This window comes from Canis lupus, chromosome 8, assembly GCF_003254725.2.
Source record: "Canis lupus dingo isolate Sandy chromosome 8, ASM325472v2, whole genome shotgun sequence".
NCBI lineage: Eukaryota > Metazoa > Chordata > Mammalia > Carnivora > Canidae > Canis > Canis lupus.
Window position 1 is genome coordinate 38,088,421 of NC_064250.1, and position 25,353 is coordinate 38,113,773.

General features: G+C 38.5%; 1 protein-coding gene across 3 annotated transcripts in view; it reads right to left on the bottom strand.

Annotated features, from left to right (window-relative positions):
- The window catches only part of PPP2R5E (protein phosphatase 2 regulatory subunit B'epsilon), a 144,586-nt gene that overhangs the window by 51,317 nt on the left and 67,916 nt on the right, over nucleotides 1-25,353 (bottom strand). For all 3 annotated transcript variants that reach the window (XM_035720203.2, XM_025442881.3, XM_025442882.3), the window contains exon 3: nucleotides 15,017-15,213. In XM_035720203.2, coding sequence (XP_035576096.1) covers nucleotides 15,017-15,213 — 197 coding nt within the window. The remainder of the gene's footprint in view (nucleotides 1-15,016; nucleotides 15,214-25,353) is intronic.

Here is a 25,353-nt window from a genome sequence, read left to right on the forward strand (position 1 = left end):
ATTTAAAAGATTTCTAAAGTCAATGATTTCAACCTTACTATTACACATTCATAGTCATACCTTTAATCTGTATTACCAGGGCTTTCTAGGACACAGTAACTATTCTATGAAACCTGATTTCTGAAATGAAGCAGAGGGAACATCTTAAAAATGATAAAAGAAGCTTAACAGTCAGTTGGAGAAAGGCACTATCAAACAAAAAGGAAGTTTAAAAACTTATATTGTCCAACTAGAATCTTCAAATATGAAGCCAAATTCAAAAGACAAGATTAAAGTAATAGAAATGGGGGGGGGGGGGCATGTACTATTTTCCTAACTCACAAAGATGTCATTGTTACTTATGTTTCCGTTAGCAAGTATTTCTTTCAAAATCTACTAGGTATACACATCATTAGATTTATATAGACTAAAAAAATCTGTTTTCATTATTACTGCTGCTGCTGTTGGTTTAGCTGATAACTGTTATCATCAGTTGGTATAAATGTATTTAACAGACACTGACTGTTTCTGAAAATAATTTGATCCCTTTAGACTTTCAGTTTCTTTTTTTTTTTTTTTTAAGATTTTATTTATTTATTCATGAGAGATCAGAGAGAGAGAAAGAGGCAGAGATACAGGCAGAGGGAGAAGCAGGCTCCATACAGGGAGCCCAAGGTGGGACTTGATCCTGGGTCTCCAGGATCACAGCCTGGGCTGAAGGCAGCGCTAAACCTCTGAGCCACTCAGGCTGCCCCAGACTTTCAGTTTCTAGAAAGATTAGAACACACTGACAACTGTATGGAAGAAAGGAATCTGTCCATAAGAGATCAAGAACAAGAAGCAACAGAATTTGAATACAGATCAAAGTAAATACAAGTAGTTTTGTGGAATTCGTCAATTTAGTTATAAGGAGACAAAGGGGGTAAAAATTAAAGTACTCTGTCTTTTGTTGTACTGTTTTTTACCTACTGCATGCCCATCAGATGAGAGAGATGCCACAAGGGCAGGAAAAGAGATGGGAAGGGTTTAAAGATGCACAGGAAATAGGAAGACATCTGAGTTGAGTCCCCTCCATGTACATTTCATATAAAGTTCAAAATCATAAAAAACTAATTAACAGTATTAATGTTAGGATAGTGTCGGGAGATAGACTTCAAAGCAAGAAAATCTGTGCCATTATCACAGTCCCATATCGAGGCATATTTTAAATAGGAGCTCTGGATGAGAAGGTGGCACTGGAGTTACTGAGTAGTGGGGCTTGTCTGAGGTGAGCCTGGTTGGCCTATTTCCTTCCCACCAACCCTGAACCATTCTCCTTTAATTGGTGCCTTTAGGTCTTTCTTTCGGGCTTGTCTAATTCTCCAAAGAAGAATCAACTATCTCTCAAACCAAGGCATAAGGGATCTGAGCGCTGAGTGGCAGGCAAGAGGGTCGAGGATCTTCCCATTCAATGGGCTCCACTACATTTAGAAAAAGTACCCGCTGCTCTCAGCAGTACCTAATGTCCCCAATCCTGATTCCCTCCAGCGTAGCCTCTGCTGAGAGTAAACCTTCAGTCTTTTGTTGCCTGGTTTTGGGGGAGTGAGGTGAGATTGGAAGTTCTAGCTATTTCTTACACAGACTTTCCACCAAGTCTCCTCTTTTTGCCTCCATGCAGCTTTACTGTGAAAGGCATCTTTGAACCTTCCTGCAGTTAATGTGGTGTGAATTGGCTACTTCCGGATATTCCCTGCTGCTGCTTCCAGCTTTTTCTCATCTGCCAACATAATGACCACCAGTTCATTTGCTTTCTAGTTTCCAAAATGTTGATTCTGAGATCTCCTCTCCATTTTGCTTTGTTCTTCTGGGTTTTATTTATTTTCAGTAGTTTTTGTCTGATTTCAGGAGGCAAAGGAAGCAAATATATAAATGCATGTATTCCATTCCCCTTACTCACTCAAAAGTTAGCAATTATTTCCTATTAAATTATATTTTCCATTCTCCAGTTAATTTCTACTAACTCAAGTAATTTAATTTTCTTATGTGAACATGTCAATCCCTTTTAATGGGAAAGAATCCAGTAGAACTGCAAGAAAACCAAATGGCAGCTGCTCTAACCATAGGCAAGGTAAAGTGATACCACCACCAGTTTTCTTTCTCAGAATTAACACCAACCACATTAATAGGTCTTAGTGTGAAACAAAATAGAAAAGAAAGCATATTCTGGATCTTGAAATCATGAATATACAAGTCACACAAATGCCTGAAAGTCATCATTTCACCTAATGAACAACACAAATCCCCACCCAAAAAAAAGTCAGATTAGAATTCAAGGTAGCATAAAACTGAATCCATGGCACAATGTTCTTCTCTATAATCACTTTTCTGTCCTCACTTCTACTAGGACTTCTGTTTCCAGGGCACTAGGATGTCCTTAATTTCACTTTTTCCAGTTATAAACAGAGCAGTTCTGACATCTCCCTAGATCTCAAATTCAATCTAGTCAAAACCAATCTCATCCTCATTGACCTCCACTTCCCTTTAGAATTCTCTTCTCACCTTCATCATTCTAAAGCCTTTAGAACTTTAACTCTTCCTCTCCTGAATCTGCTTTAAGTCCTTTTATTTATGCCTTCACAATGTCTCTTTGGTGCTACTGGTGGTGCTATTTTTAATAGTGGAAATTTGGATACAGCTTAAATGTCCCAAAATAGTTAAGTAGACAATCATATATCCTCATAATGGAATATTAGATAGCCACTAGAATGTTTTTTAACTTCATTTAATTACATTGAAAGCACGTTTACATCACAATGCTAAAGAAAAAAATTTTAATTAAAATCATATAATTATATATACTATGTAATAAAGTAATATAGTAAGATAATACAATTTATATATATATGAGATATTTATCCCATATATAGTAAGATTTGAGAAAAAATATTTAACAAGAAGAAAAAGGAAAAGAGTACAAAGATTTTCCTGAATGATGGCAATGTTCTAAGTCTGGGGTTATGGCTATATGAGTACATAGAATTATTAAACTCACTGAATAGTCACTGCCTAAGACCTGCTCTTAAAAATCTATGTTGTGAGTTAAGTATATCTGAATTCTTGTTTAATTTAAGAGAAAGCCTCATTTAAAAAAAAAAACGGACTAGAAGAAAATTGGCTAAAATGTGAACAGTGACTGCATTTAAATAACGAAACTATAGATAATTTTTTGTCCTCTGGTTTCAAATTTTCTTTGAAAAGCACAGGGGAAAAATATAAGAATGGGGCATTCCTTTTTTTTTTTTTTTTGTATTCCTTTATATATTCTCCATTTCCTCTTTCTTTGCCATCATCTGACTAGATTGGGACAAGAGCCCTCTGCCATCAGCCATCCTGGGTTAAATCTGCCAGCCTTAAACCTCCTTAAAGCTGCTGGCAGAAAGGTACAGACTTTCTAGGTGGGGGCTACAGAAAGAAAAATAAGTATCATTTACATTTCATCTCCTGTTCAAAAACCTTAAGTCTCCTCTGCTTCACTTGCCAAGACCTCAGTAATCTAGACCCATCACTGCCTCTCGCCTTATTGCTCACAAGTCTTAAACATGAACCTTCCACTATCATTAGGCTTCTATTGCAAGACTAAACTTTGGTCAAAAATAATAATAATAATAAAATAAAAAATAAAAATAAATAAAAAATAAACTTTGGTCAAAATAAGAAGAACTTAAAAAAAAATAAGAACTTTTTTACCTGCTGTAGTGGTGGCAATAACTGTTAAATTAATTCTCTCTAGAGTCTGATAGCCTCACACAAAATCATCACAGGGAAATGGTATTTCACACAGAGACAACTATATTACACTGTCTCCAAAATTGGAAATGTAACAGTGAATCCAAAAGTGAAGATTGTTGATATTAAAATCTTAGAATCCAAAAATAGAGGTGTAAACACTGCAGTAGTCATAGTGCTTACTGTGTAGAAATACAGAGTGGGCCCTCGAACTGGCTGGTGTTTGCAGTCAAGCCCGCATGCCCCAAAGAGAGGCTAGCCACGCAATACCAGGTTTTTTGCCACATTTCATTGTGCAGGGACTTTGGCTCCTCAATTCTAAAAAGGTACTATAACTGCTAAATTAAGTACTTTCTATAAGAACCAAAGTGCCCAAGTTGATAAAACAGTAACAACATGGGGCTTTTTTGAGGACTCATATATTTTAACATTTGCTAAATCAACTAACGTTAAAGAAAAATTAAACCTCTTAAATATTGAATTAAAAAACACACAAAGTACTCGAGGCTTCTGATGTACATTTCCGGCAATTGTGTTCTTATTTGAAATCACTATAAACAAACAGGAAAATGCCCAAACTGTCACTGTCCCTTATTCTCGATGTGTCTCTCTCTGTCTCTGTGACCCTTGATTAGTAAGACAGACCTTGGGCTAGCTGGTGAGTTATGAAAACAAAAACACACCTGAATTAAATATGACCACAGATTAACATCACTTTTTACCCATGCATCTTCATAACAATCTGTAAGATACACCACTCAAAGGGAGGGCAAGACAGACAACTCTCCCTCAGGGGCCTCACAGAGGCACAATGGCCTCATCTTGGAGGGGAGGCTGGAGTACAGGTCTAAGTGCCTCAGAAAGAAGCCAAGAAAGGCTCTGGGGACAGAAATGGCCCATTCTCCCTGTTAGCTGCCATTTTAAATATGGATTTAAAGATTGCTGCCTTCTGATTACTTACCCCTCAAATAACTACTCCTACTTTCCAGAACAGGGCACAACGTATTCCCCAGTTTGTACCTACTGGCAGCACACATAACAAACTCAACTTTCCAGCACCTTCTCTATTGTTGAAACTCAACGAATTTTTCTAACATCTCTAGAGAAAAGGTCAAAAGTCCCTCAAAAGGAAGAGGCTTGCATTATTCCAGAGTATTCTATCCTATTCTCATAAAGGCCTTAACTTCTTCAGGTAGGGAAAATCCACAGTATTTCAAAGCAGCTCATTTAGTAGCTAACACTATCTGCCCAGCCCCTCGCTCCCTGTTTGTTACCTACATTTCTGAAGAGCCAAAGAAACATTATATTCTCTAATGTAGCTTGCTTACCCACATTATGAAAAGATAAACTTGCTCTCCAACTTACCAAATAGTTATAAACAGTCCTATTTTTGTTCCAGAACGTCCTCCCCACTATGTGTCACCCCTTGCCCTCCTGGCAATGTTTCTCCTTGCCCAGGACCTGCAGCTGCCTTAGGCTCCGGTCTTTCTAGTTTTCCCTTCACTGCTCAGCCAACCCCCACTTTCCTCTATTCATCATTGTTAACTGCATTTTAATTCTAGAAGTCTCTTATCTTATCCTCACTTTCCAAAAGCAGCTTCCTCCGCAGAAGTCACTGGATAGCATATTCCTTCTGGTTTTCATCTACAGATCAAGTTTGGCTTTTTGGCTTTTAATATTGGTGAGAAGCCAACTACCTCCTGGAAATGACCTGCTTGTTGTCTTCTTGCCAAATTCCTGCCTCAGGCATTACTGTCTCTGAGAATTCTACATTGAGGACGCTCATTTTCTCGGTCTTTTCCTGCTCACATGCATCATAGTAGTATAACCAGCTTTCTCCTTAGAGAATCAAGTAAGAAATCCCTCCCTCCCTTACTTCTGTCCTTGGCAGAGAGACGGTTGAACTACATAAACGAACAGCAAGTGCTAGAATTATCCGAGACCCACTTCTATGTATAAACCATAGGCTGTATTATCCAATCACATACATTTTTCTTAGATTTTTCCAGAAGTATTCCTTACACCTCTAACCATATTTTCAGTTTCAAGGTCAAATAAAAAGGTAGGAGGAAAGAGAAACCAAAACTTGAATGCAGTACTGTAATTCATCTTGCAGAATTTTGCTGCCAGCTTCAGGGCAGAGGGAAAGAAAGAGGGGGAGCATTCTTAGAGTGAGATGATAGTACTGGATACATCAGTGCTAGACAAGTCACAGCTGTCAAACAATTTTAAGTATATTGAAAACTCTGAACAATCTGTAAGGCAGTTAAGCCAGAAGGACTACAGCTTGTAAATGAAGCAAATAGCAATCATGAGTAGCTCAGTTGCTTCCTGAGTAAAAACCCACTCCTTAGCACATTTAAATTAAACCTAAACACATTAAAATCCCTGTCAGATTCCTTAAGAGAGAATGTTTGCGGGAGAGAAATGGTAAATTATTAATATAGACATGAATATGCAAGTACATCAGGAAAATGTTTATTTAGGTAAACTAAGAGTGGTATATATACACATGTATATATAATTATACACACACAGCCCCATGTAGATTTACAGGGTCCTCCAAAAAAATTTTTTTAAAGGCTCGAAAATGAAATTTCCCACAGAGAATTAAAATTTTAAGTCAACAGAGAAAAGATATGGGAAGTTACTTTTAAGAGACCAAAACAACGACAACAACAACAAAAACTTTCAGGCTATCAAGACTTTCCTGTAACCAGAAAACCTGATTAATCCATCTAAAGAAAGAAAACAAGTCTAGCAAGGGTGGTAGAGGTAAGTACCATGACTAATGATAGCAATAACAACATCACAACCTTATAAAGTCACAGTGGGTTAACAAACTTAAAAAAGTGAAAACTCATCTAAGATCCCTGCTAAGAAAGTAGTAGGAGTGGGCCCAGGTCTGTCCATCTATACCACTTTCCCAGGAAGGACAACAAAAAGTACATACTTAGGTGCTTCCAAGGATTAGGGGCCATCACAGAGATGGAGGGATGTTCAAATCATCTAACTCCCTTGTTCCAAATTCAAGCTAAGCAAGCAACGTAAGAATGCCTTGGCTGCTGGTTGAGCTTGCCTGCTTCTAATGGTGAGACAGAGAAGTATATGGGGAGCACATGAACTTAGGAGATAGCATCATCTCAAGAACTGTAATTAGGGTGGAAGAGAGGAGAGTTTTGAACTACATGGCCTCCCCTTCTTCACTCTCCAAATACCATTCACTCTCACATACCAGGAGGGAGTGGTAGAGAAGGAAAAACGGGGTTAAGAAGCACTCTTAATTCAAGAATAACACAAAGGCAGGGTAGTGAGGTGGTGAGAGGAGAGAGTGAAAGGGAAGCTGTTTCTTCTTAAGTTCTTAAGTAAAATGAACATTTAATCCTGAAGCCTACTATTCTGGCCTTGTCAGAAGCAGCAAGAAATCCAGGGAAAAGCTAATCAAAAGCCTTATCACCTATTTATTTAGAAGTACTCCATGAAAAGATTACAGTACAGAGAAAGTAGTCCAATCTTTGGGTTTTAGTCCTCATTCCTATTGTAAAGAATGATTCTAGGAAAGTATTAGGCATAGCAGTTAAGAGTTTTGGCTCTGGAGCCAGACAGCTCAGATCAAATCAGCTCTGCCAATTACCCAGGTGAATAGCTCTGGGCAAGTTTCTTAACCTCCCTCTACTTCCTTTAAATCATCTGTAAAATAATCTATAATGCTACTATCTACCTCACAGGGTTGTTGTTGTGAAGACTGAATTAACGCATATGTTATAGTGGCTGCAGATAATTATGCTGCTAACCACGGAAATTGTACAGGTGCTGGTGATCTTCTGTTAGTACACACCTTTGTGAAGAAATTCTAAGGATTAAGTATTTGTCTACTAACTCTAAATTGTGAAACTATTATAACAACCTACTAAAACTGACACAAGATAAAACAGAAAATCTAGAGTCACACATGTTTTTAAAAAATCGAACTCATTACCAGAAGAAACCTTCCAACAGAGAAAACCACAGGCCCAGATTGGTGAAATCATTCTAACAACTTCATTTTTTATCTTTAGTTACTGCCATAAATGGGAAGACCCTGCTCCTTTCCAATCTTATATATTCCAAGAGAGCAGCATCTAGCAGAGCACTGCAATGTGGTAAAATCAAGTTTAAACCATTCTAGAGATAGATATATCTTTGAATATTGACTCAAAAGCTATGGATCTTCTACCACAAAAATACACACAAGACATTCAAAATTCTGCAGTCAACATCAGAAGATCCATGCACTCTATGAGTCTCTATAGACACCCTAAGATGCTAAACGAATATTAGTAAGTGAGCATTAACCAAAGAAGGAAAATACTATTGTTTAAGATTTATGGTCATTAAGGAAAGGGACAAAATGCCTGCTAGTTTCTCTACCCTCTGATAAATTACAAATGGTAACAATCTGCTCCTAACCTTGAGCAGAGAACACTTTCTGATCTCATTCTAAAAATGTCTTTTGATAAGCTTCATTATCATAACTTTAAACTCTTTTCTAAGTACTAAGGAATTCTTTACTTTCTAATTTAATTCTCAAGTCCTATCTCTTAGACTTATCCTATTTTCAAATTTTGCCAATAATTTAGTTCCAATAATTTAATAATTTAGGCATTTAGTTCCCAGATGCCTTTTCCAGATATCACTCAATTCTCTCCCATTATTTATATTTTCAATAGAGCAAAACAGCCCATCTCCACCACCATCACCCCCACATGGGTCAGATCTTATCTCCTTTGAGTCTGAAGAGTCACCTCCAAGGCAAATTCTGGACAGGACGTATGGTTACATTCTTTATCAGATACCAGAAGATAAAAAATGGAAATTTCATATTCCCCCCTGGTAGTTATCATTCCCAAGGCTACTTTAGATAGTTATTTTATAAAAAAAACTCTCCGTCCTTCAGCCAATAAAGTATGTATGTAGTGAAGTTAACAAAGCACTCCTAAAAGTCTGTACAGGCAGACTCTGAGACCTTTAATTGTAACTTTATAATTTTCTACAAAACCAGATTTTTCTATTAAGTGGCAAACCAGAGCTGTGACTTCCAGTTCAATCAAAAGATATATCAAAGATAAAACACTTACTTAAATAACCAAATGATAGGGTATAATTTGAGAGTAGGAAAAGCAAAGCTAATGGTGGCCAAGAAACAATAATTAGGGCTCAAGGAAAGACTTCAAGAGAAAAGAAGAAAAAACTGTCCAAAATATTTTATCTTAAAACTATATTACCTCTGGGGAAAAAATCACATATTCTACATACTGAGGTATACAGAAATTTAACCACAGATTAGGAGTGGGGGCAGACTTTGAAACCAATAAAGCCAAGTCATAAGGACTAGCAAAATATGTTGCACAGTCAGTGCAACAAGGTACACTTTCTGCAGGAAAGAAACGATAGGATTGTATTCTAACGAAGATTCCACCACTGTATATGCAATCACTACCTTCAGTTATCATCTCAACTTCCTTCTACCTCATCTACCTCATGTGCTCCTCAACCCACTAGCTCCCACCTCCACCACCGCACAAAAGCACAATGATTTCCCAGTACCACCTAGAATTCCATCATTGTTCTTTTTCTCTCTTGCCCTCCTCCCATACTGATAATTACCAATCTTTCCACATCTAGGTCTCCCTTAACCTCCAAGTTAACACATCAAAAGTCAATTCCTCAGCTTCCATCCAAACCCTGCTCGTCCTCCTGCAGTACCTTTCTCAAACAACAGCACAACAAACCACCTAAATCGCCAAGCTATCCTACACCCCTTCCTCTCTCTCACACTCCAAACACTCACAAATGCCAAGTGACTTCAATTTTACCTGCTAAGTGAGGCTCAAATGCCATCCTTCATCTCCTTCTCTACTTCCACACCTATGCTTGCTATAGGCTCTCCACAACTTCTCTACAAGAACAGTTTCCGAATGATTCCTCTCTACCTTCAGTATCAGCCCCCACCAATCTCTCTGGCCCCCCTGCCATTGCAATACAAACCTCACCATGTCACTCAACTGCTTCAAACTTTTCAATGGTTATCCACTGTCTGTGAGGTTCTTTCAGGATCTGGCCCACATAAACAGCTTCCACTGTCACCATTCACCTCCTCCCACTCCCAACACACACACACATACACACACACACACACACACACACACGTGTGCATGCACACAATGCTGTGACAACACAGCACTACTGTGTTTCTTGGAATATAGCACAGGATTTGGCAACTCCTTTGCACCACGTAATTCTCTTTTTCATTTCAACACTATTTCAGCCACTTGGAAAACACGCATTCACCTTTAACATTCTACTGAGGCTTTACTCACTTTGTAAATAGCTTTCCTTGACCATCTCTACTTACCTCTGAGTAACTGTCCCTCTCTCTAATCCTTCCTTACCTTGTACTTCCTCTATAAATGCACATATGACATTTTCTTATTATTTATTCACAAATATCCATTCTACCTGATTTTGAGTTTGTTGATAGAGCAGGGCCCTGCCTTTTGTTATCATCAAAATGTAAAAGAGCGGCTCTAAATCTTTCGGTAAACTTTATCTGGAATTAACTAAAATAATGTCTTCACCAATGAGATTTCATCTCACTCTCAAACTATAACCAGAAGAGCCATTTTTGAAAAGGAAAATGTATAGATATAAAGAATATAAAATACACAGAATTCAAGTTTGGGGGGGGGGATGGATTAAGCACAATATTACTTGGAAAGCCAGAAATTCTAAGTCTCCAATGGATGCATGGCAACAAAACCAAAAAGAAAACATTAGCATAATGTGGTAAAAATACTCCCTCAAGGACAGAAGCCTGACACTTGAGATGATACAAAGCAGAATGTGCCAAAGCCTGAAGGAACTACAGGCCCTGATTCTCATTTTTCCATCAGATATGCTCTCATGAGAAATACATACCTAAGCAACTATTTTGGAAGCAGAATCCATTCTAACTTTCTTTGGCTGTGTTGACCAAAAGAGCTAAGTCTTCAGAGCTGGGACGCGAGGGCCACCATCATCAACCCGCTCCATTTACAACAGGAGAAAGTGGGGCTTGAGAGAAATTACTTGCCCAAAATCTCACCACCAGTCAAGTGAAAGATGAGAAATGAGGAGTGACTTCCACAAATTCTGCCTGGGGTGCTCTCCACTACCCAGCACTATTCTTCTGCAGGTAAGCTGGGTGCTACATTGTTTTATTTTATTTACAACTTTAGAGCTGTACTACTTTCTTAATTCTAACAGCCTGGAGGCGGTATCCAGACTTCATTTAAATGCTAAAAATGGCTTCCACAACTCATAGATTACTTTTATCTGTCACTCTTTCCTTGCCAGAACGGGATTAGAACACTCCAAAGATAAGTCTCTTCAGGTTAAATCAAAGGCTTCTGGTAACAGTGCTGACACCAGAACATGTCATCATAAATTATGACTCATCCAAGTTTATAAAACCTAGCTATAATTTCATTGCTATTTCACTAAAGCACCCCCATTTCCTTCACTAGTCCTAGTGAAGCAGCTTGCATTTTACAGTAACAAGATAGACTAGGTGGGGACAGTGACGTTTGTTCGACAGATCATCTTGGAATTACAGAATGTGAGAACCACTGAGGCAACGGACTACATACAAGACATCCAGTTGACAGCATCTTAAGTTCACAAGCAGGAACTCTGGGTCCCACCAATGATTGTAAAATCGAGTACCTCATAACAGAATAGTCAAAACATAATAATAATATTTCTGACTGAATGCTTGCCATGTTTTAAAGCTTTATACACATCATTACTGCCAATCCTCATGAAAAGCACCAAAAGGCAGGTATGATACAAAGTGAGCAGTGGCAGCACCAGGATTTCTATATACAAGGGGCCTAAGAGGTAGCAATATGGAAGGGAATAGAAGACACCAAGTGGGGACTTGGTTCCAACCCTTTTTACACAGAGCCATGAGCACCTTGCTTGCTAGACTGTATGTAAAGCTGAGGTGGTAAGAACCTTGATGTACAAACAAAGCACAATAATTTTGCTTAGGCAGAGTATTTACAGAGCAGTGTAGGAAGGACCGTGGCTACCCTTCCCCCGATCCCATGTATGTCTCAGTACCACACAAAAACCCAGGGTTCCAAAGATGGAGGGCACCATCCACAGTGATGGAGCAAGTTAAGTGTGGCCACAGCTGGCACGTGAACCCAGGTCTGTGTGGTTGCAAAGTCTTTTCTCTTTCTACTCTCCCACACTGGCTCTTGCTCTGTAAATGCCTCCCACGTTGTCTAAGAACCCTGTAAAATTAACAGCTACAATTTCACAAATCTTGAGATATGAAAAATAAACTATACCTCTGAAAACCTTAAACTACCATCTAGAAAGTAAATTTTCTAATGTCCTAGAACAGCATGTGTGCCATAGATTTAACACCTCCTAAGGCAGGGCTCAAGTATATTTTTAAAATACATTCACACACAACTGATAGGAGACTTTAAAAAAAAAAATTGGGGGGTAGCGAGTTGGGGGAGGGTAGCAGAGAAGGGAAAAGAGTCTCCTTTAAAAAACCAAAGCTAGCGGTGCCTGGGTGGCTCAGTGGTTGAGCATCTGCCTTTGGCTAAAGTCGTGATCCCAGGGTCCTAGGATGGAGCCTACTTCTCCCTCTGCCTATATCTCTCATGAATAATAAATAAATAAAATCTTAAAAAGAAAAAAAAAAAGACCAAAGTTTGGTTTAAAACCAAGCTGGTTTCATAAGAATAAAAGAATTTTTGATTATGACAAATACTGGGTTTATTTATTTATTTTTTTAAAAGATTTTATTTACTTATTCATGAGAGACACAGAGAGAGAGGGGCAGAGACACAGGCAGAGAGAGGAAGAGACACAGGCAGAGAGAGAGAGGCAGAGACACAGGCAGAGAGACATGAAGCCTGCAGGAAGCCTGACATGGGACTCGATCCCCAGTCTCCAGGATTACGACCTGGACTGAAGGCAGTGCTAAACCGCTGAGCCACCCAGGCTGCCCCAAATACCGGGTTTATAAACTGAATATAATCCAATGACATTCAATAGCTTAATCATAATTCAAGAGCCTGAAATGCCTACATTTAGGAAAGAATTCATTCACTCACTCAACAAACTCCAGGTAGGCCTGTGCTAGGAGGTATTACAGAGGCCATGAGATGTGCAGGACACAGTTCCTGCCTAGAAGCATTATAGTCCAATTAGAAAATTTGGATAAACACATATGAAAAAATTAAAAAGCCGCAAATGAACAAATTCCCAAAGGCTGGATTGTCAAGAAGTGGAGGAACTGAAGGAAGGAGACAACTTGGGGCTTTTCGGTATCAGTAGTGGCACTTTAAGCCAAGTCTGGAAAGGAAGGGGAGAATCAGAACTAGAGGCAGGGTCAGGAAACACTTGAAGGTCCAGAAACAGGGGGTAAGAAAGGCTACTAAAAAAGACAACAAATCAGTAAATATACAGATGTTCTCACACAAGGGCAAACTGCCATATATATATGAATATTCGTAGGATAGTGGTTAAATAAATTATGGTGCATCCAACGGTGAAGTATTACACAGCTTTAAACCTAAATAAAACACTGATGTGCTTATTTGTACTGATATGTATTATATATTGATAAGTAAAAAAAGCAAGTACAGGTAAGTGTGTTTTGTATGCCACCACTTGTGTATTTATACCTATCTGCTCATATACGCTTATGTATTCATGGACTATCCATGGAATGATACAGAAGTAAGTTATAAAACAGTGGATACCTCTGTCGGCTGAGGACACAGGTAAGTTAAAACCAATAGGCCATGCTCTGTAGAAACTAGATAAACTAGAGAAAACCCTTAATATCAGGTTAAGAAGTTTAGAGAGCATGCAAACTCTAGAGCAGGGCTTCTCAACAATGGTACTACTGACATTTAAGGCCAGATAATTCGTTGTTGGGGGAACCATCCTGTGCAGCATAAGAGGTTTAGCTGCATTCCAGCCTCTCTCAACTGGATACTGGTAGCATGCCCCTGCAACCCCTGGTTGTGACTGCCAAAAATGTCTCTAGACATTACCAAAGTACCTTGGGAAGCAAAATCAGCCCTGGTTGAGAACCACTGCTCAAGAGCTACAATGTTAATAGTTAATCTACAAAATATTCTGCTACTATATTCTTGTAAATTAACAACAAATGCAATATACACTCAGATATAGACCTGAGAAATACATTGGACATTGTTTTGAAATGATCTTCATACATCAGTCATTGTTTCTCAAGTTATGATATTCACATCCCTTCCCAAATTTGAACTATTCATTTTTAAGCACATCTATTCCATCACAGACGTCTCTCTTCTGTATTTGTTGAATACAAAGGATAAAAGTTGAATTGAAAAGCTAGACAGATTTTCAGCAGTAGAGAGAGTGGGCCAGATTCTCCAAAAGGCTTCCCAGGGGTGCCCTGACCCTTTTGGATCTCTGTGGCATAATTTCACCAGTTGGAAGAAGAGCTCCACTTCCCCCAAAGAGCACATACTCTCTAGATGCAAGATCTTCTGGGATGCCAAGGAAGGCAATTTTCTCACAGAAATCTATCAGAAAACCATATTTTGGCTCAGCTTTTTAAAAACTAATATAATTACTGACCCAGTAAGAACATAATTACTTCCATTATGCTAATAATGTTTTTCCTCATAACTCCTAATGACCAAAGTGCAAGAAGATACTGTTCAAAAATAATGAAAGATATCACCCTTGATTTCAAGATTATAAAGACAATGATTAGTTTATAAAGCCAGGACAGGCTTTAACTAGATTCTACAAATCACAATTTTATTAAGGTTAAAGCTATTTCTAATTTACCACAATGAACAGAGAGAAAAAAAAAATCAAGACATCCAACGGGCTTGAATATCTTTCAAACACAGATCTAAAACTCGTGTTGATTTTCCTGTGTCTTGTTTTTTCTCATTGCCAGAAATCCAAGAATACCCTGGCAATCCTGGCTTCATATTTTGAAGTCATTGATTCCTCCGTACTGTTGTAGGTGAAAAATTCTGGATTTCATTCTCTAGAAATCATACTCTTCAAATTCTAGTATTATTCCAACTACTTTAGCTTAGCTCTCAGAAGGCTGGCTCTCATTTGTGGAGGTGACCTCCAGTGACCTGACTGTAATAAATACACCTGTGAGTCGCTATGGAAGGTGCTTAAAAGTGTCCGCGGCGAAAAAAAAGAAACTCACCATTCTAACTACTTCAGGGTAAGTCTGCTCTGTCAAACAGCCTCTGCTTATTGTAATGTAGTCCACCAGTTCATTAAGAGTGGAGCGCTTGTATTCTTTCATTTTAAGATCAGATAGCGTGTCCATGAAGTCAAAAATGACACAGCACTGCTGAAGTTTCTTTAGGAACAGTTCAGGCTGCTCTGAGGATGGAACGTCTAAGAAAAAAAAAGGAAATGGTGTAAGTCTGTCATCAATTTCTAGGTAACAGGAATTCTCTGTGAAAGTTACTTCAAAAGCAAGCTCAAAAAAATAAGAATTCACATGACAACAGTGTTCTTTTTAACAATTACACATGGGCAGGAGGGGATACCACAGCCACTACTTCAGAGATCTTGTCTTTGAAAACTACATGGTACCAATACCATGCACAGCATTTGCTATTCCACAACCAAAGATTGACCAAAATCCCAAGAGCCATTAGAAAGTTGAAGCAAATTTTAACCAAAAACACCCCCATGTCAAAACCCCTGAGCCAAAAACACTGAAAAAGGTCAAACTTCCCATTATAAGGTAAAGCCATAAGTTTTCACTGTTGGTTTAAATTAGTTTTACTAAAAAAATTTCAAAGCAGAAATGTCAGTAACTTCATTTTAATTTCACGCTGACATCCTTGGTATTTAAAGCAACTGTTGTATGTGTGTGTTTATATTTTTTGTTTTGTTTTGGCTTGACGTCTATGAAGTTTCTTTGTCAAGGAAACTTGAAAAAAACAACAAAATGAAGTAATATCAATTCTCTCAAAAAGAACACACCAGTAATGGGACAATAAGAGCAAACTCTACTTTTAAATCAATACTCTCTCTTTTGACCCATCTTATTCCCTTACAGTGGGAGAAAACCACTAGCATCTTCATTAATATGTTCTCAGAATAAACATCTGTTCTTTTTCCACAAACGGCACATCAGATATTTGGTTTGGTGTCATTTCTAGAAACTAGATAAAAATTTTACATTCAAATTCCCCAGTTAGAATGAAAACATGATCTACAGCTGGACTTGAAACACACCAAGTTGTAGATAATCCATTCCATTCCTGTTTTACTTTCACTACTTTATTCCCCAAACTGGAACTTCTCCTGCAAGGGCAATGAAATTATGACCAGAGCAGGCTCCTGCCTTCATCCAAGGTGATTAACTCATTAATCCTCAAGACACTCTTAGAAGTAAGCAGGTGGCATTATTATTCTCTATTTTTCCAAAAAGAAAATTAGACACAGTCACTGAGGTCCCACAATGAATGAATTATGAAGCTGGGCATAGTGCCCAGGTCTCTAGCCACATTTCCACATTCCCTCTGTACTACTCAAGGACTTTAAACAATGTTTGGCCAGTCACTTGCGGCTACTCTCAGTTACCAGCCTCCCGGTAAATGCTTTATAGCAGCCCTAAAGCATGGGTCACCTATGCTCTGGAGGTAAGTGCAACAATTAACAGGACTCACCTTACAACCACCAGTAGCCCCAGCAGAAGGAGTGAGACTTAGGCTCCTATTCAAAAGGTCCACATGACTCCTCTCCACAACTCCCTTCCCTTGTTCACATCCTACAACCCAAGTGCTAGCCCAAGTAACAAGGGCTTCATAGATAATTCTCCCAAAACACTGCCTACTAACATCAACATTAAGGTAAGCCTAGATGAGAGTGGACAGGACACCTGAAAACATAGGATTTCTCTACCAGATACGAGGGAACAAGAAGTAGTCAATATTTTCAAAGGTATTTAGGACATCACTGCTAGTCTTAGCAAAAACCAGATGTAAATTTAGAAATTATTCTTAAGCAGTACATTTCCCCTCCTACCACCACCCCCACAGGTCTCTAAAAGCTAATGTATCTTATAGTCAAAAAGACTCTGGGATTTGAGTTAAGCCGTAAGATGTCTTATTCCATGCCCCTACAACTGAACCACTTTCAAAAAAGAAAAAAAAAAAAATCTAGCTTTGGACTCTAAGAACTAAATTTAGTCAGATCAAGCTTTCTCTGTAATTGCTACCTGCTTCAAATGTTCAAAGTTTAACTAATTTTTTTAAAAATACTAAACAAGGCTGCTTACGAACATGGCTAAATATCCTTAAACAATGACTGGTTATATGCAAAAGACCATTATGGTTAACTACTGAAATCAGACCCCATACCTCAAAGTTGAATGGAAGTTTTGATGCTGCATAGGGAACAAAACGATCTTATTAATGTAACATTAAGGCAAAAATCTTTAGAAGAAAATTTAATTAATCCTATTTTTGCTACAGTAACTTTGATAAAGCTTTAAAAACAGACCATCTACATGGAGAACTGCATAACTCAACACACAGGAATTATGAAAGCATCTATAAATGATAGCCTTTCCTCCAAAAAGCAAACCATCATTAAAGTAGGGACAACAATGATTAATCTTTGTGGTCACTGCAATAATATTCAAGAGACTCATATATTAGGCTATTTTAAAAATTCAGGCAATTAACATTTAGTCTTTTTTTTTTCATGTTAGGCAGTTGAAATTTATGCTTTATCCAAATTGATGTAATGTCATAGGCAAATGTGAAGCAGGCTATCCATCTGCCTAATGGAATAATGACAATAGCTTACATTTACTAAGCACTACAGGCTACATTTATTATGTACTATGTACTATTCTAAGCATTTTCACATACTGTATCTCATTTAATCCCACCAACAATCCTATGCAGTAGGTACTATTTCCAATTTAGCAGATGAAGAAATCAAGATACAAAAAAAGTCAATGACTTGCCCAGAATCATATAGCTAACAAGCAGTGGAAACAGGATTCAAACCCAGACAGACTGACTCCAGAACCAGGACTCTTCACTACTATGCAACAAACTCAATATAAGGCATATCACATTTCATAAAACTGGGTATACAGAGATAAGAAGAGGAAGAACACAGAAAGAAATCAACAAATTAATCTCCAACATGTCCCATTTATAAAGAATCTATCTCCCCTCTAGCTCATTCCCAAGATTAACACATACAGCAATAGGCATTCTTTATCCTTTATCATAGACTAAATTATTCTAAGATGATCTCCTCTCCCTAAAGAACTGAAGTAATTGGGATCCCTGGGTGGCGCAGCAGTTTGGCGCCTGCCTTTGGCCCAGGGCGCGATCCTGGAGACCCCGGATCGAATCCCACATCGGGCTCCCGGTGCATGGAGCCTGCTTCTCCCTCTGCCTGTGTCTCTGCCTCTCTCTCTCTCTCTCTCATAAATAAATAAAAATTAAAAAAAAAAAAAAAAAAAAAAAAAAAAAAAAAAGAACTGAAGTAATCAAGATTCACTGAAAGAAAAAGAGTGAGGAATGTTCCTCAAAGAGCCAATTCCATTATAACAATTAAATTTTTTTTTTTCATTCTCACTGAAGGAAGACCTAAATCATAAATCAGTCTGAGCAAAGGGCTCCTCTTATAATGTCTGGCCCCTGGATTGCCTCAAATAGCTATGTTGCTCCCAAACTCTTTGTCTCATCTCTTAATCCCAGTGAACTATATAAAGGTATGAAAATGTAGACCAGGCCAGGATCAGAGAAGAAACACTTAGAGTAATCCAAAAGATTTCAATGATATAAGTTTGATATAAGTTCTGTCTAGGGAACCAGTCCCAGAAGCAGAATAAATAACTTTATGAAGAAACATGTATAAAAAGTATTAGGTACTAGGGACATAAAGAAAACACCAAAAAAAAAAAAAAAAAAAAAAACTCCACCATAAATGATAAAAAGAAGACATTAGATAGGCAATACATTTTGACCATAATGCACTAACATTAGATTTTAACAATTCAAAATGACCCACCTCCCAAATCCAAGCTACCTGAAAATCTAAACACCTCTAAAGCAACTCAGATAGAAAGAGGGGGAAAAATTACAGACATTTAAAAATAAATGTAAATTAGAAAAATTAAAGGTCATCTTAAAATCCCAAAGGAGACCAGGCAGTATGCTTATGCCATCTCTTCCAATGGAAGCCTCTGGTCTACACAGGCCATCCCTCCCCCCAGGAGAAGAATTCTACAGGATCATAACCATAAATAATGAGGAATCAATAAGTGGTTATGTAATACCATGAAGGTCATTAGCACAACCACCCATCCATTAATGTTAGTATTTGTTTAAATGAGAAATAACTGCTCCAACTATCATAGCTTGATAAGATTTCTAAGGTCAGATTCTACTGCTCTGGAACAACTCTGAAAATTACATTGATTTGTAGAATATGTTTCTCACCCAAGAATATAAAAGTAACCAGCTAAGTGGTCAATCTACTTGGCAGTTACATTTCTCACCACACTGTCCCTCTTTTTCCTTTTTAGCATTACGTATTTTCTCCCATATGCCTTCCTCTCTCTCTCTCTCTCTCTCGTCCTCTCTCTCTCTCTCTCGTCCTCTCTCTCTCTCTCTCTCTCTCTCTCTTTTGGAAAGACTTATTTACTTGAGAGAGAGAGAGAGAGAGCATAAAAGCAGGAGAAGGACAGAGGGAGAAGCAGACGACTCAGCCCGATGTGGGGCTGGATGCCTGGATCCTTGAGATCATAATCTGAGTTGAAGGCTGTCATTTAACTGACTGAGCCACCCAGGCGCCTCTCCCATATGCCTTTTCTATTACCATCCCCCAACATTCTCCTATCAATTTTCATCAATAAGCTGGGGGAAACGACTACTCCTAAGGTGTTCATACCCAAATAATTTTAAAATTTACAAGTACAAAAAGGGATGGGAACATGGACACAGAATTCAACAGGAGAGGGAAGATGCAAGTTCAAAGAGACAAGGGCAGCCCCGGTGGCGCGTGGTTTAGCGCCGCCTGCAGCCCGCCTATGTGGTCCTGGAGACCTGGGATCAAGTCTCACGTCAGGCTTCCTGCATGGAGCCTGCATCTCCCTCTGCCTGTGTCTCTGCCTCTCTCTCTCTCTCTCTCTGAATAGATAAATAAATCTTAAAAAAAAAAAAAAATTAAGAGACAAAGATTCTCAGGGCACCTGGGAGGCTCAGTTGGTCAAGTATCAGACTCTTGATTTCAGTTCAGGTCATGATCTCAGGATTGTGAGATCAAGCCCCGTGTCAGGCTTTGTGCTAGGTTAAGATTCTCTCTCTCTATCAACCACTCACTCCCTCTCAAGAGAGAGAGAGAGAGAGAGAGGGAGAGGGAGAGAGAGAGATGCTCCTTGTGTCCAAAGAACTATATACATTTTAGTCACAGCCCAACCCCCCGTAGGGGATTGCACACATTATATGCACACACATACACTTCCCCTCCCCCTCACTATGATTTCAAGGACTGGTTGTTTATTAGATGTTTGTCTGGAACTGGAAAAAGCAGCTCATTCCTCCTTAGCTTCCATCATTCCATCCCATCTGATGTTTGGGGCACAGGATCATGGATCCAGTATTAGCCCATCTTCCCTCAAAGCCTAACTCAGTCAGGATTTGCAAAGCAAAAAGTCGCAAAGGTAGAAGAATTAAAACAAAAGTAGGTATTCTTGGTTCTGGTGCCGTAAGACTCCATTCAACTGAAGCTGCTGAAAATCAGAACATTAAATTCACACTTGCAAATAGGCCAACCAAATAAATAAAGAAGGCCCACATCATTATAACACTTATTAGCTATGTCTTCATAGGAAAAAATGCAAACTGATTAAAAAAAAAAAAAAAGATGTGGGTTGGTAACCTGTTCACACATAGGCTATTAAAATAAATGTGGAAATATAGTGAATAAATATTTCTAAAAAATTATGCTTGCCCTGGAAGCTAAGCAGTAACATTATTTGACCTCCTAAAGAACAATATTTATAACGAATTATTTCAATTCAAAAGATCTGAAATAAAATCCTCTTAAATTAACAATGCTTTTCATCTGAAAATGTCCTAAGCTATTACTGGGCCCTTTTAAATGCAACTCTCACAAAAAAATAAAGGTACCAGCACATATGAGAATATAAACATGGTCTTTGATTCCCCACTCCCAACTCATCTCTTAGAACTTTCCCTAAGGTGTATAAATCCCCATCCATGTATGCTATCAGTCCCTCACACACAACCCTCTAAAACTTCAACAAAGTCAATGAGAAAAGCATATGAACCTATATTTACAGAAAACTAGTTTCACAGTAGTAATGAGAGCTTAGCACTAAAATACAACCTTGAAGACCTGAGGCATGGTCTGTTAGTACAAGTGATAAAATGCCTAACTAACTGCCTGACCTTATGCTCTGTCCAAATCCTTGCCACCAAGTTTACTTCTAAACACAGATACAAGAAGCATTCTCTTTAAATTAGAGAGGGTGACAAAACATGAGAGACTCCTAACTCTGGGAAACGAACAAGGGGAGGAGGAGGAAGGGGAGGAAGGGAGGAGGGAGGGGCGGGCGGGGGGATGGGGAGACTGGGTGACAGACACTGAGGAGGGCACCTGATGGGATGAGCACTGGGTGTCATACTATATGTTGGCAAACCGAACTTCAATTAAAAAAAAAAAAGCATTCTTTTTGTAGTGCATTATTTTGGGAAAACTGAATGGAATCCTATTTTTATTAGTGAACTATGCTTAAATTAGGAATTGTTTTTGACACTCAATCAAATTACAAATACAACCAGCAATATATCATCAAAACAGGGAGACAAAACTATAAATCCTTCTAATGAATTAAGTAATATTAGGCTTCATGTCCTATGAACTAGATCTAAGTATAATATGTTGATTTCACAAGCTACTTCAATATAAATAAAGAAGAAACTACCCCAAAACTAACATGTTGGCTAAAATAAGACTTGACCATTCTAATGGTAATTCATATAAAGACTTGACCATTCTAATTACTTTATTATTGTATTTAAAGCAGTGAGTTAAAAAACATGTGTTGCTGTTGAGGACAGTGGTGGTGGTGCACTACTACATATTTTTTAAAAGCATCAAAGTGATTTCAATGTGAGGCCACGCTTGAAAAACCACTGTTTCTCAAGTAATAACTAATAACTATAAAATTCTTCTTCTTCGAAATTCTTTTTCTTTTAAATTTATTTAAAACTAACCATGAAAATGTTCCATTTCCATGCAAAGGAAGGTCCCTGGGAACACCTACAACAGTGAAACCATCCTTCTTCGCCTGGGCTGTACAGAAGCGAATGTACAGTTGGCTGCCTTTAGAACTCTTTCCAATCTATTAGGAAGATCAGAAACCACTTTGCTAATTATTAGTGTGCACTTTTTCCACATTTTCACAGGTTCAAAACGTGTCTTACAGAATGGCTACACAGATAAAATAGTATCCAGAAATACGAGACCAAGGTGTGAGTTGGAAACAAGTTTAAACAATAAACTGAAAGGCAGAAAAGGCTGATGCTGATACGTGAAAGTAAAAGAATGAAGACAATGATAATGAACACTGACTATTGCAAAGCACTGCACTAAGCTCCTTACGTCCATCAGCCCCCTTTAATCCTCAGAACACCTTATGAGTGGCCACTATTAATATCCCAGTTCTTTCAGAAGAAAGGACTGGGGCCCAGAACAGCTAAGTCACTTGCCCAACATCACTCCACTACTAAGGGCTGCAGCCCTTAGTAGTGGGTATTTGAACAGCTGGTATTTGCAGCTGGTATTTGAACCCAAGTAATCTTATCCCAGAGCCCACACCAGTACCGACAATGATAATGATGGTGACAGTGACAGTGATAAATCACAGCAACAACTAGTGCCACCATCACTGGATCTATGGATAGATAAATTGTCATGGTTAGTTATTTGGTTAAGAAAAGTTGTAATCTAAAAGCAAAGGAAAATCTGATTGACTTTTCTACAGACATTTACATATTTAAAAACTTAAACAGCATAAAATCAGCCCCAAACTAGTGAACAATGGTAGAGAGGTAACTTAAAGTTTTGGGGGGTTTTTGGTTTTTTGTTTTTTAAGATTTTATTTATTTATTCATGAGAGACAGAGAGAGAGAGAGGCAAAGACACAGGCAAAGGGAGAAGCAGGCTCCATACAGGGAGCCTGACGTGGGACTGATCCCAAGTCTCCAGGACCATGCCCTGGGCTGAAGGCGGTGCTAAACCTCTGAGCCACCTAGGCTGCCCTCAAGTTTTCTTAAATAACAATATATTAATTATTCCACCCACCTTGAACAATTAACACCTATTTGTTATTATTCTTTCGTGAATTTCTCTAGTTTTCCTTTCCAAAAAGCTACAAATACATGCTTTCCACTTTGTAAGCAAAACCCAAAAAGTCACCACTATTGCAAACTAGTGACTGCAGCAGCAAAATTACAGGATTCAAGGCTTTCACATTATTTTGACACTATGTTTCAATCAGAATAGAGAAAAACATACACACAAGCATACATGTGCACACTGCACATACACACAACTTTTAATAAATACTTCTGTATTTCCAGCCCTTCATATTAGCTATCCCCCATGCTTTATCTTCTAATGCCAAGGCAGTCAATGAAACTTGTCAGGACAAACTTGTCAGGACAAGAAATAAAACATTTTAAAATTGATCAATTCCTAATTATAGGTGTAGATTACTTTTCCTGCCACCAAACTCAACCACAGGACATAAGCCACCAAAGCCTCAGCTGACAGAGTCAATCTCTCTATTATTTATTCATCACCCAAGGGCTTATTTCTAGAGATGGAATCAGGCCTTTGAACACAAGAAATTTCTGAAGCATGCTGGGCTATATCCTCCCAACAGAAGACTGCAAGAATTACATAGTATTCTAAAATATCTCTGTCAGTGATTCCCCTTTTTGAGGATTTTACATATCAATGAAATTACAAAAAAGACCAGGTTGACTTTTTTTCCCAGATACAATCATTAAGATAGTAGGTAGCCACATTTATTTTCACTATAACTTCATAAAAAGAAAGGCTTTTTGAATAACAAAAGAAGAGAAAGGGCAGGGGGTACTGGTGTGGGCAATGGTGTGGGGTACTGGTGTGGGCTCTGGGATCCAGGTGGCTCAGTCGATTAAGGGTCTGCCTTCAGCTCTGATCATGATCTCAGGGTCCTGGAATCCAGACCCAGGTTGGGATCCCTGCTCAGCAGGGAATAAGCTTCCCCCTCTGCCTCTGCTCCTCCCCTCTCCTGCTCTGTCTCAAATAAATGAATAATATCTTTAAAAGAGAGAGAGAGAGAGAGAGAGAGAAGAGAAAGGGCAATTTCAGAATAAAAAACAATCTTCCTAAGAAGGAGGATGGCACATGTGCCTGCAGTGCACACACAAGCGTATACACATACTCCATCATGTGTTCTCCACACTCCCCCCATGACTTTCCTTCCCTTCTACTTAGTGTTCACTTTGCTCAGCACCAGGAACAACTTCTCCAAAGGCCTGTATCTGGGAATTTGGGGTCATATCACTCCTTTGTTCCACCATTTGTCTAGTAGCATGGATAACTGAATTCTAGCTGTAGTGACATACCAATTCCATTTGTGTTTAGATGACCATAAAAGCGAAGAAGATAATCATATACCCTACAACAGTATAGGAGCTTCTCACTTTACAGCAGCCACTTAGTCCTTAGAAACTGTGTAACAAAAAATTTGCACAAAACTTTACACATACCTCCATTGAAGCACTTGCCTCAATATATTGGCTTTTTTCCCCTATTATTTGAGAGAGAGAGAGAGAGAGAGAGAGAGAAAGAGAGAGAGAGAAAGCACAAGCAGGGGGAGGAGCAGAAGGAGAAGGAGAAGCAGACCCCCCGCTGATCAGGCAGCCTGCCATGTGGTTGGATCTCAAGACCCTGAAATCATGACCAGGCTGAAGGCAGACACTTAACTCACTGAGCCACCCAGATACCTATATTGAGATTTTTTTTTTTTTTTTACATTGAGATTTTTTTAACCAGTGAATCAAACACATGTTTTGTTCATCTTTTAATACCCAGCCCCCAGGAGAAGTTTCTAGAATGTGTAAGTACGCAGTAGATACAGGTTCAGTCAGTAAATTCTACATATTGAATATTCTTTCTCCATGTTTCCAATTCTAAATTAGAACTTTATTCTTCTGGAAATAAAATTATACTGAAAAATAGAGGGAAAGGTTTAATATTAGTATTAAATTAAATTAATATTAGTATTAGATTAAATTAATTATTTCCTAATATTTTAATAATACTAAGCCACAAAATGCAAATTAAAAAATAAGAATGGGGGCAGCCTGGGTGACTCAGCAGTTTAGCACCGCCTTCAGTCCAGGGCGTGATCCTGGAGACCCAGGATGAGCCCCAAGTTGGGCTCCCTGCATGGAGCCTGCTTCTCCTTCTCCC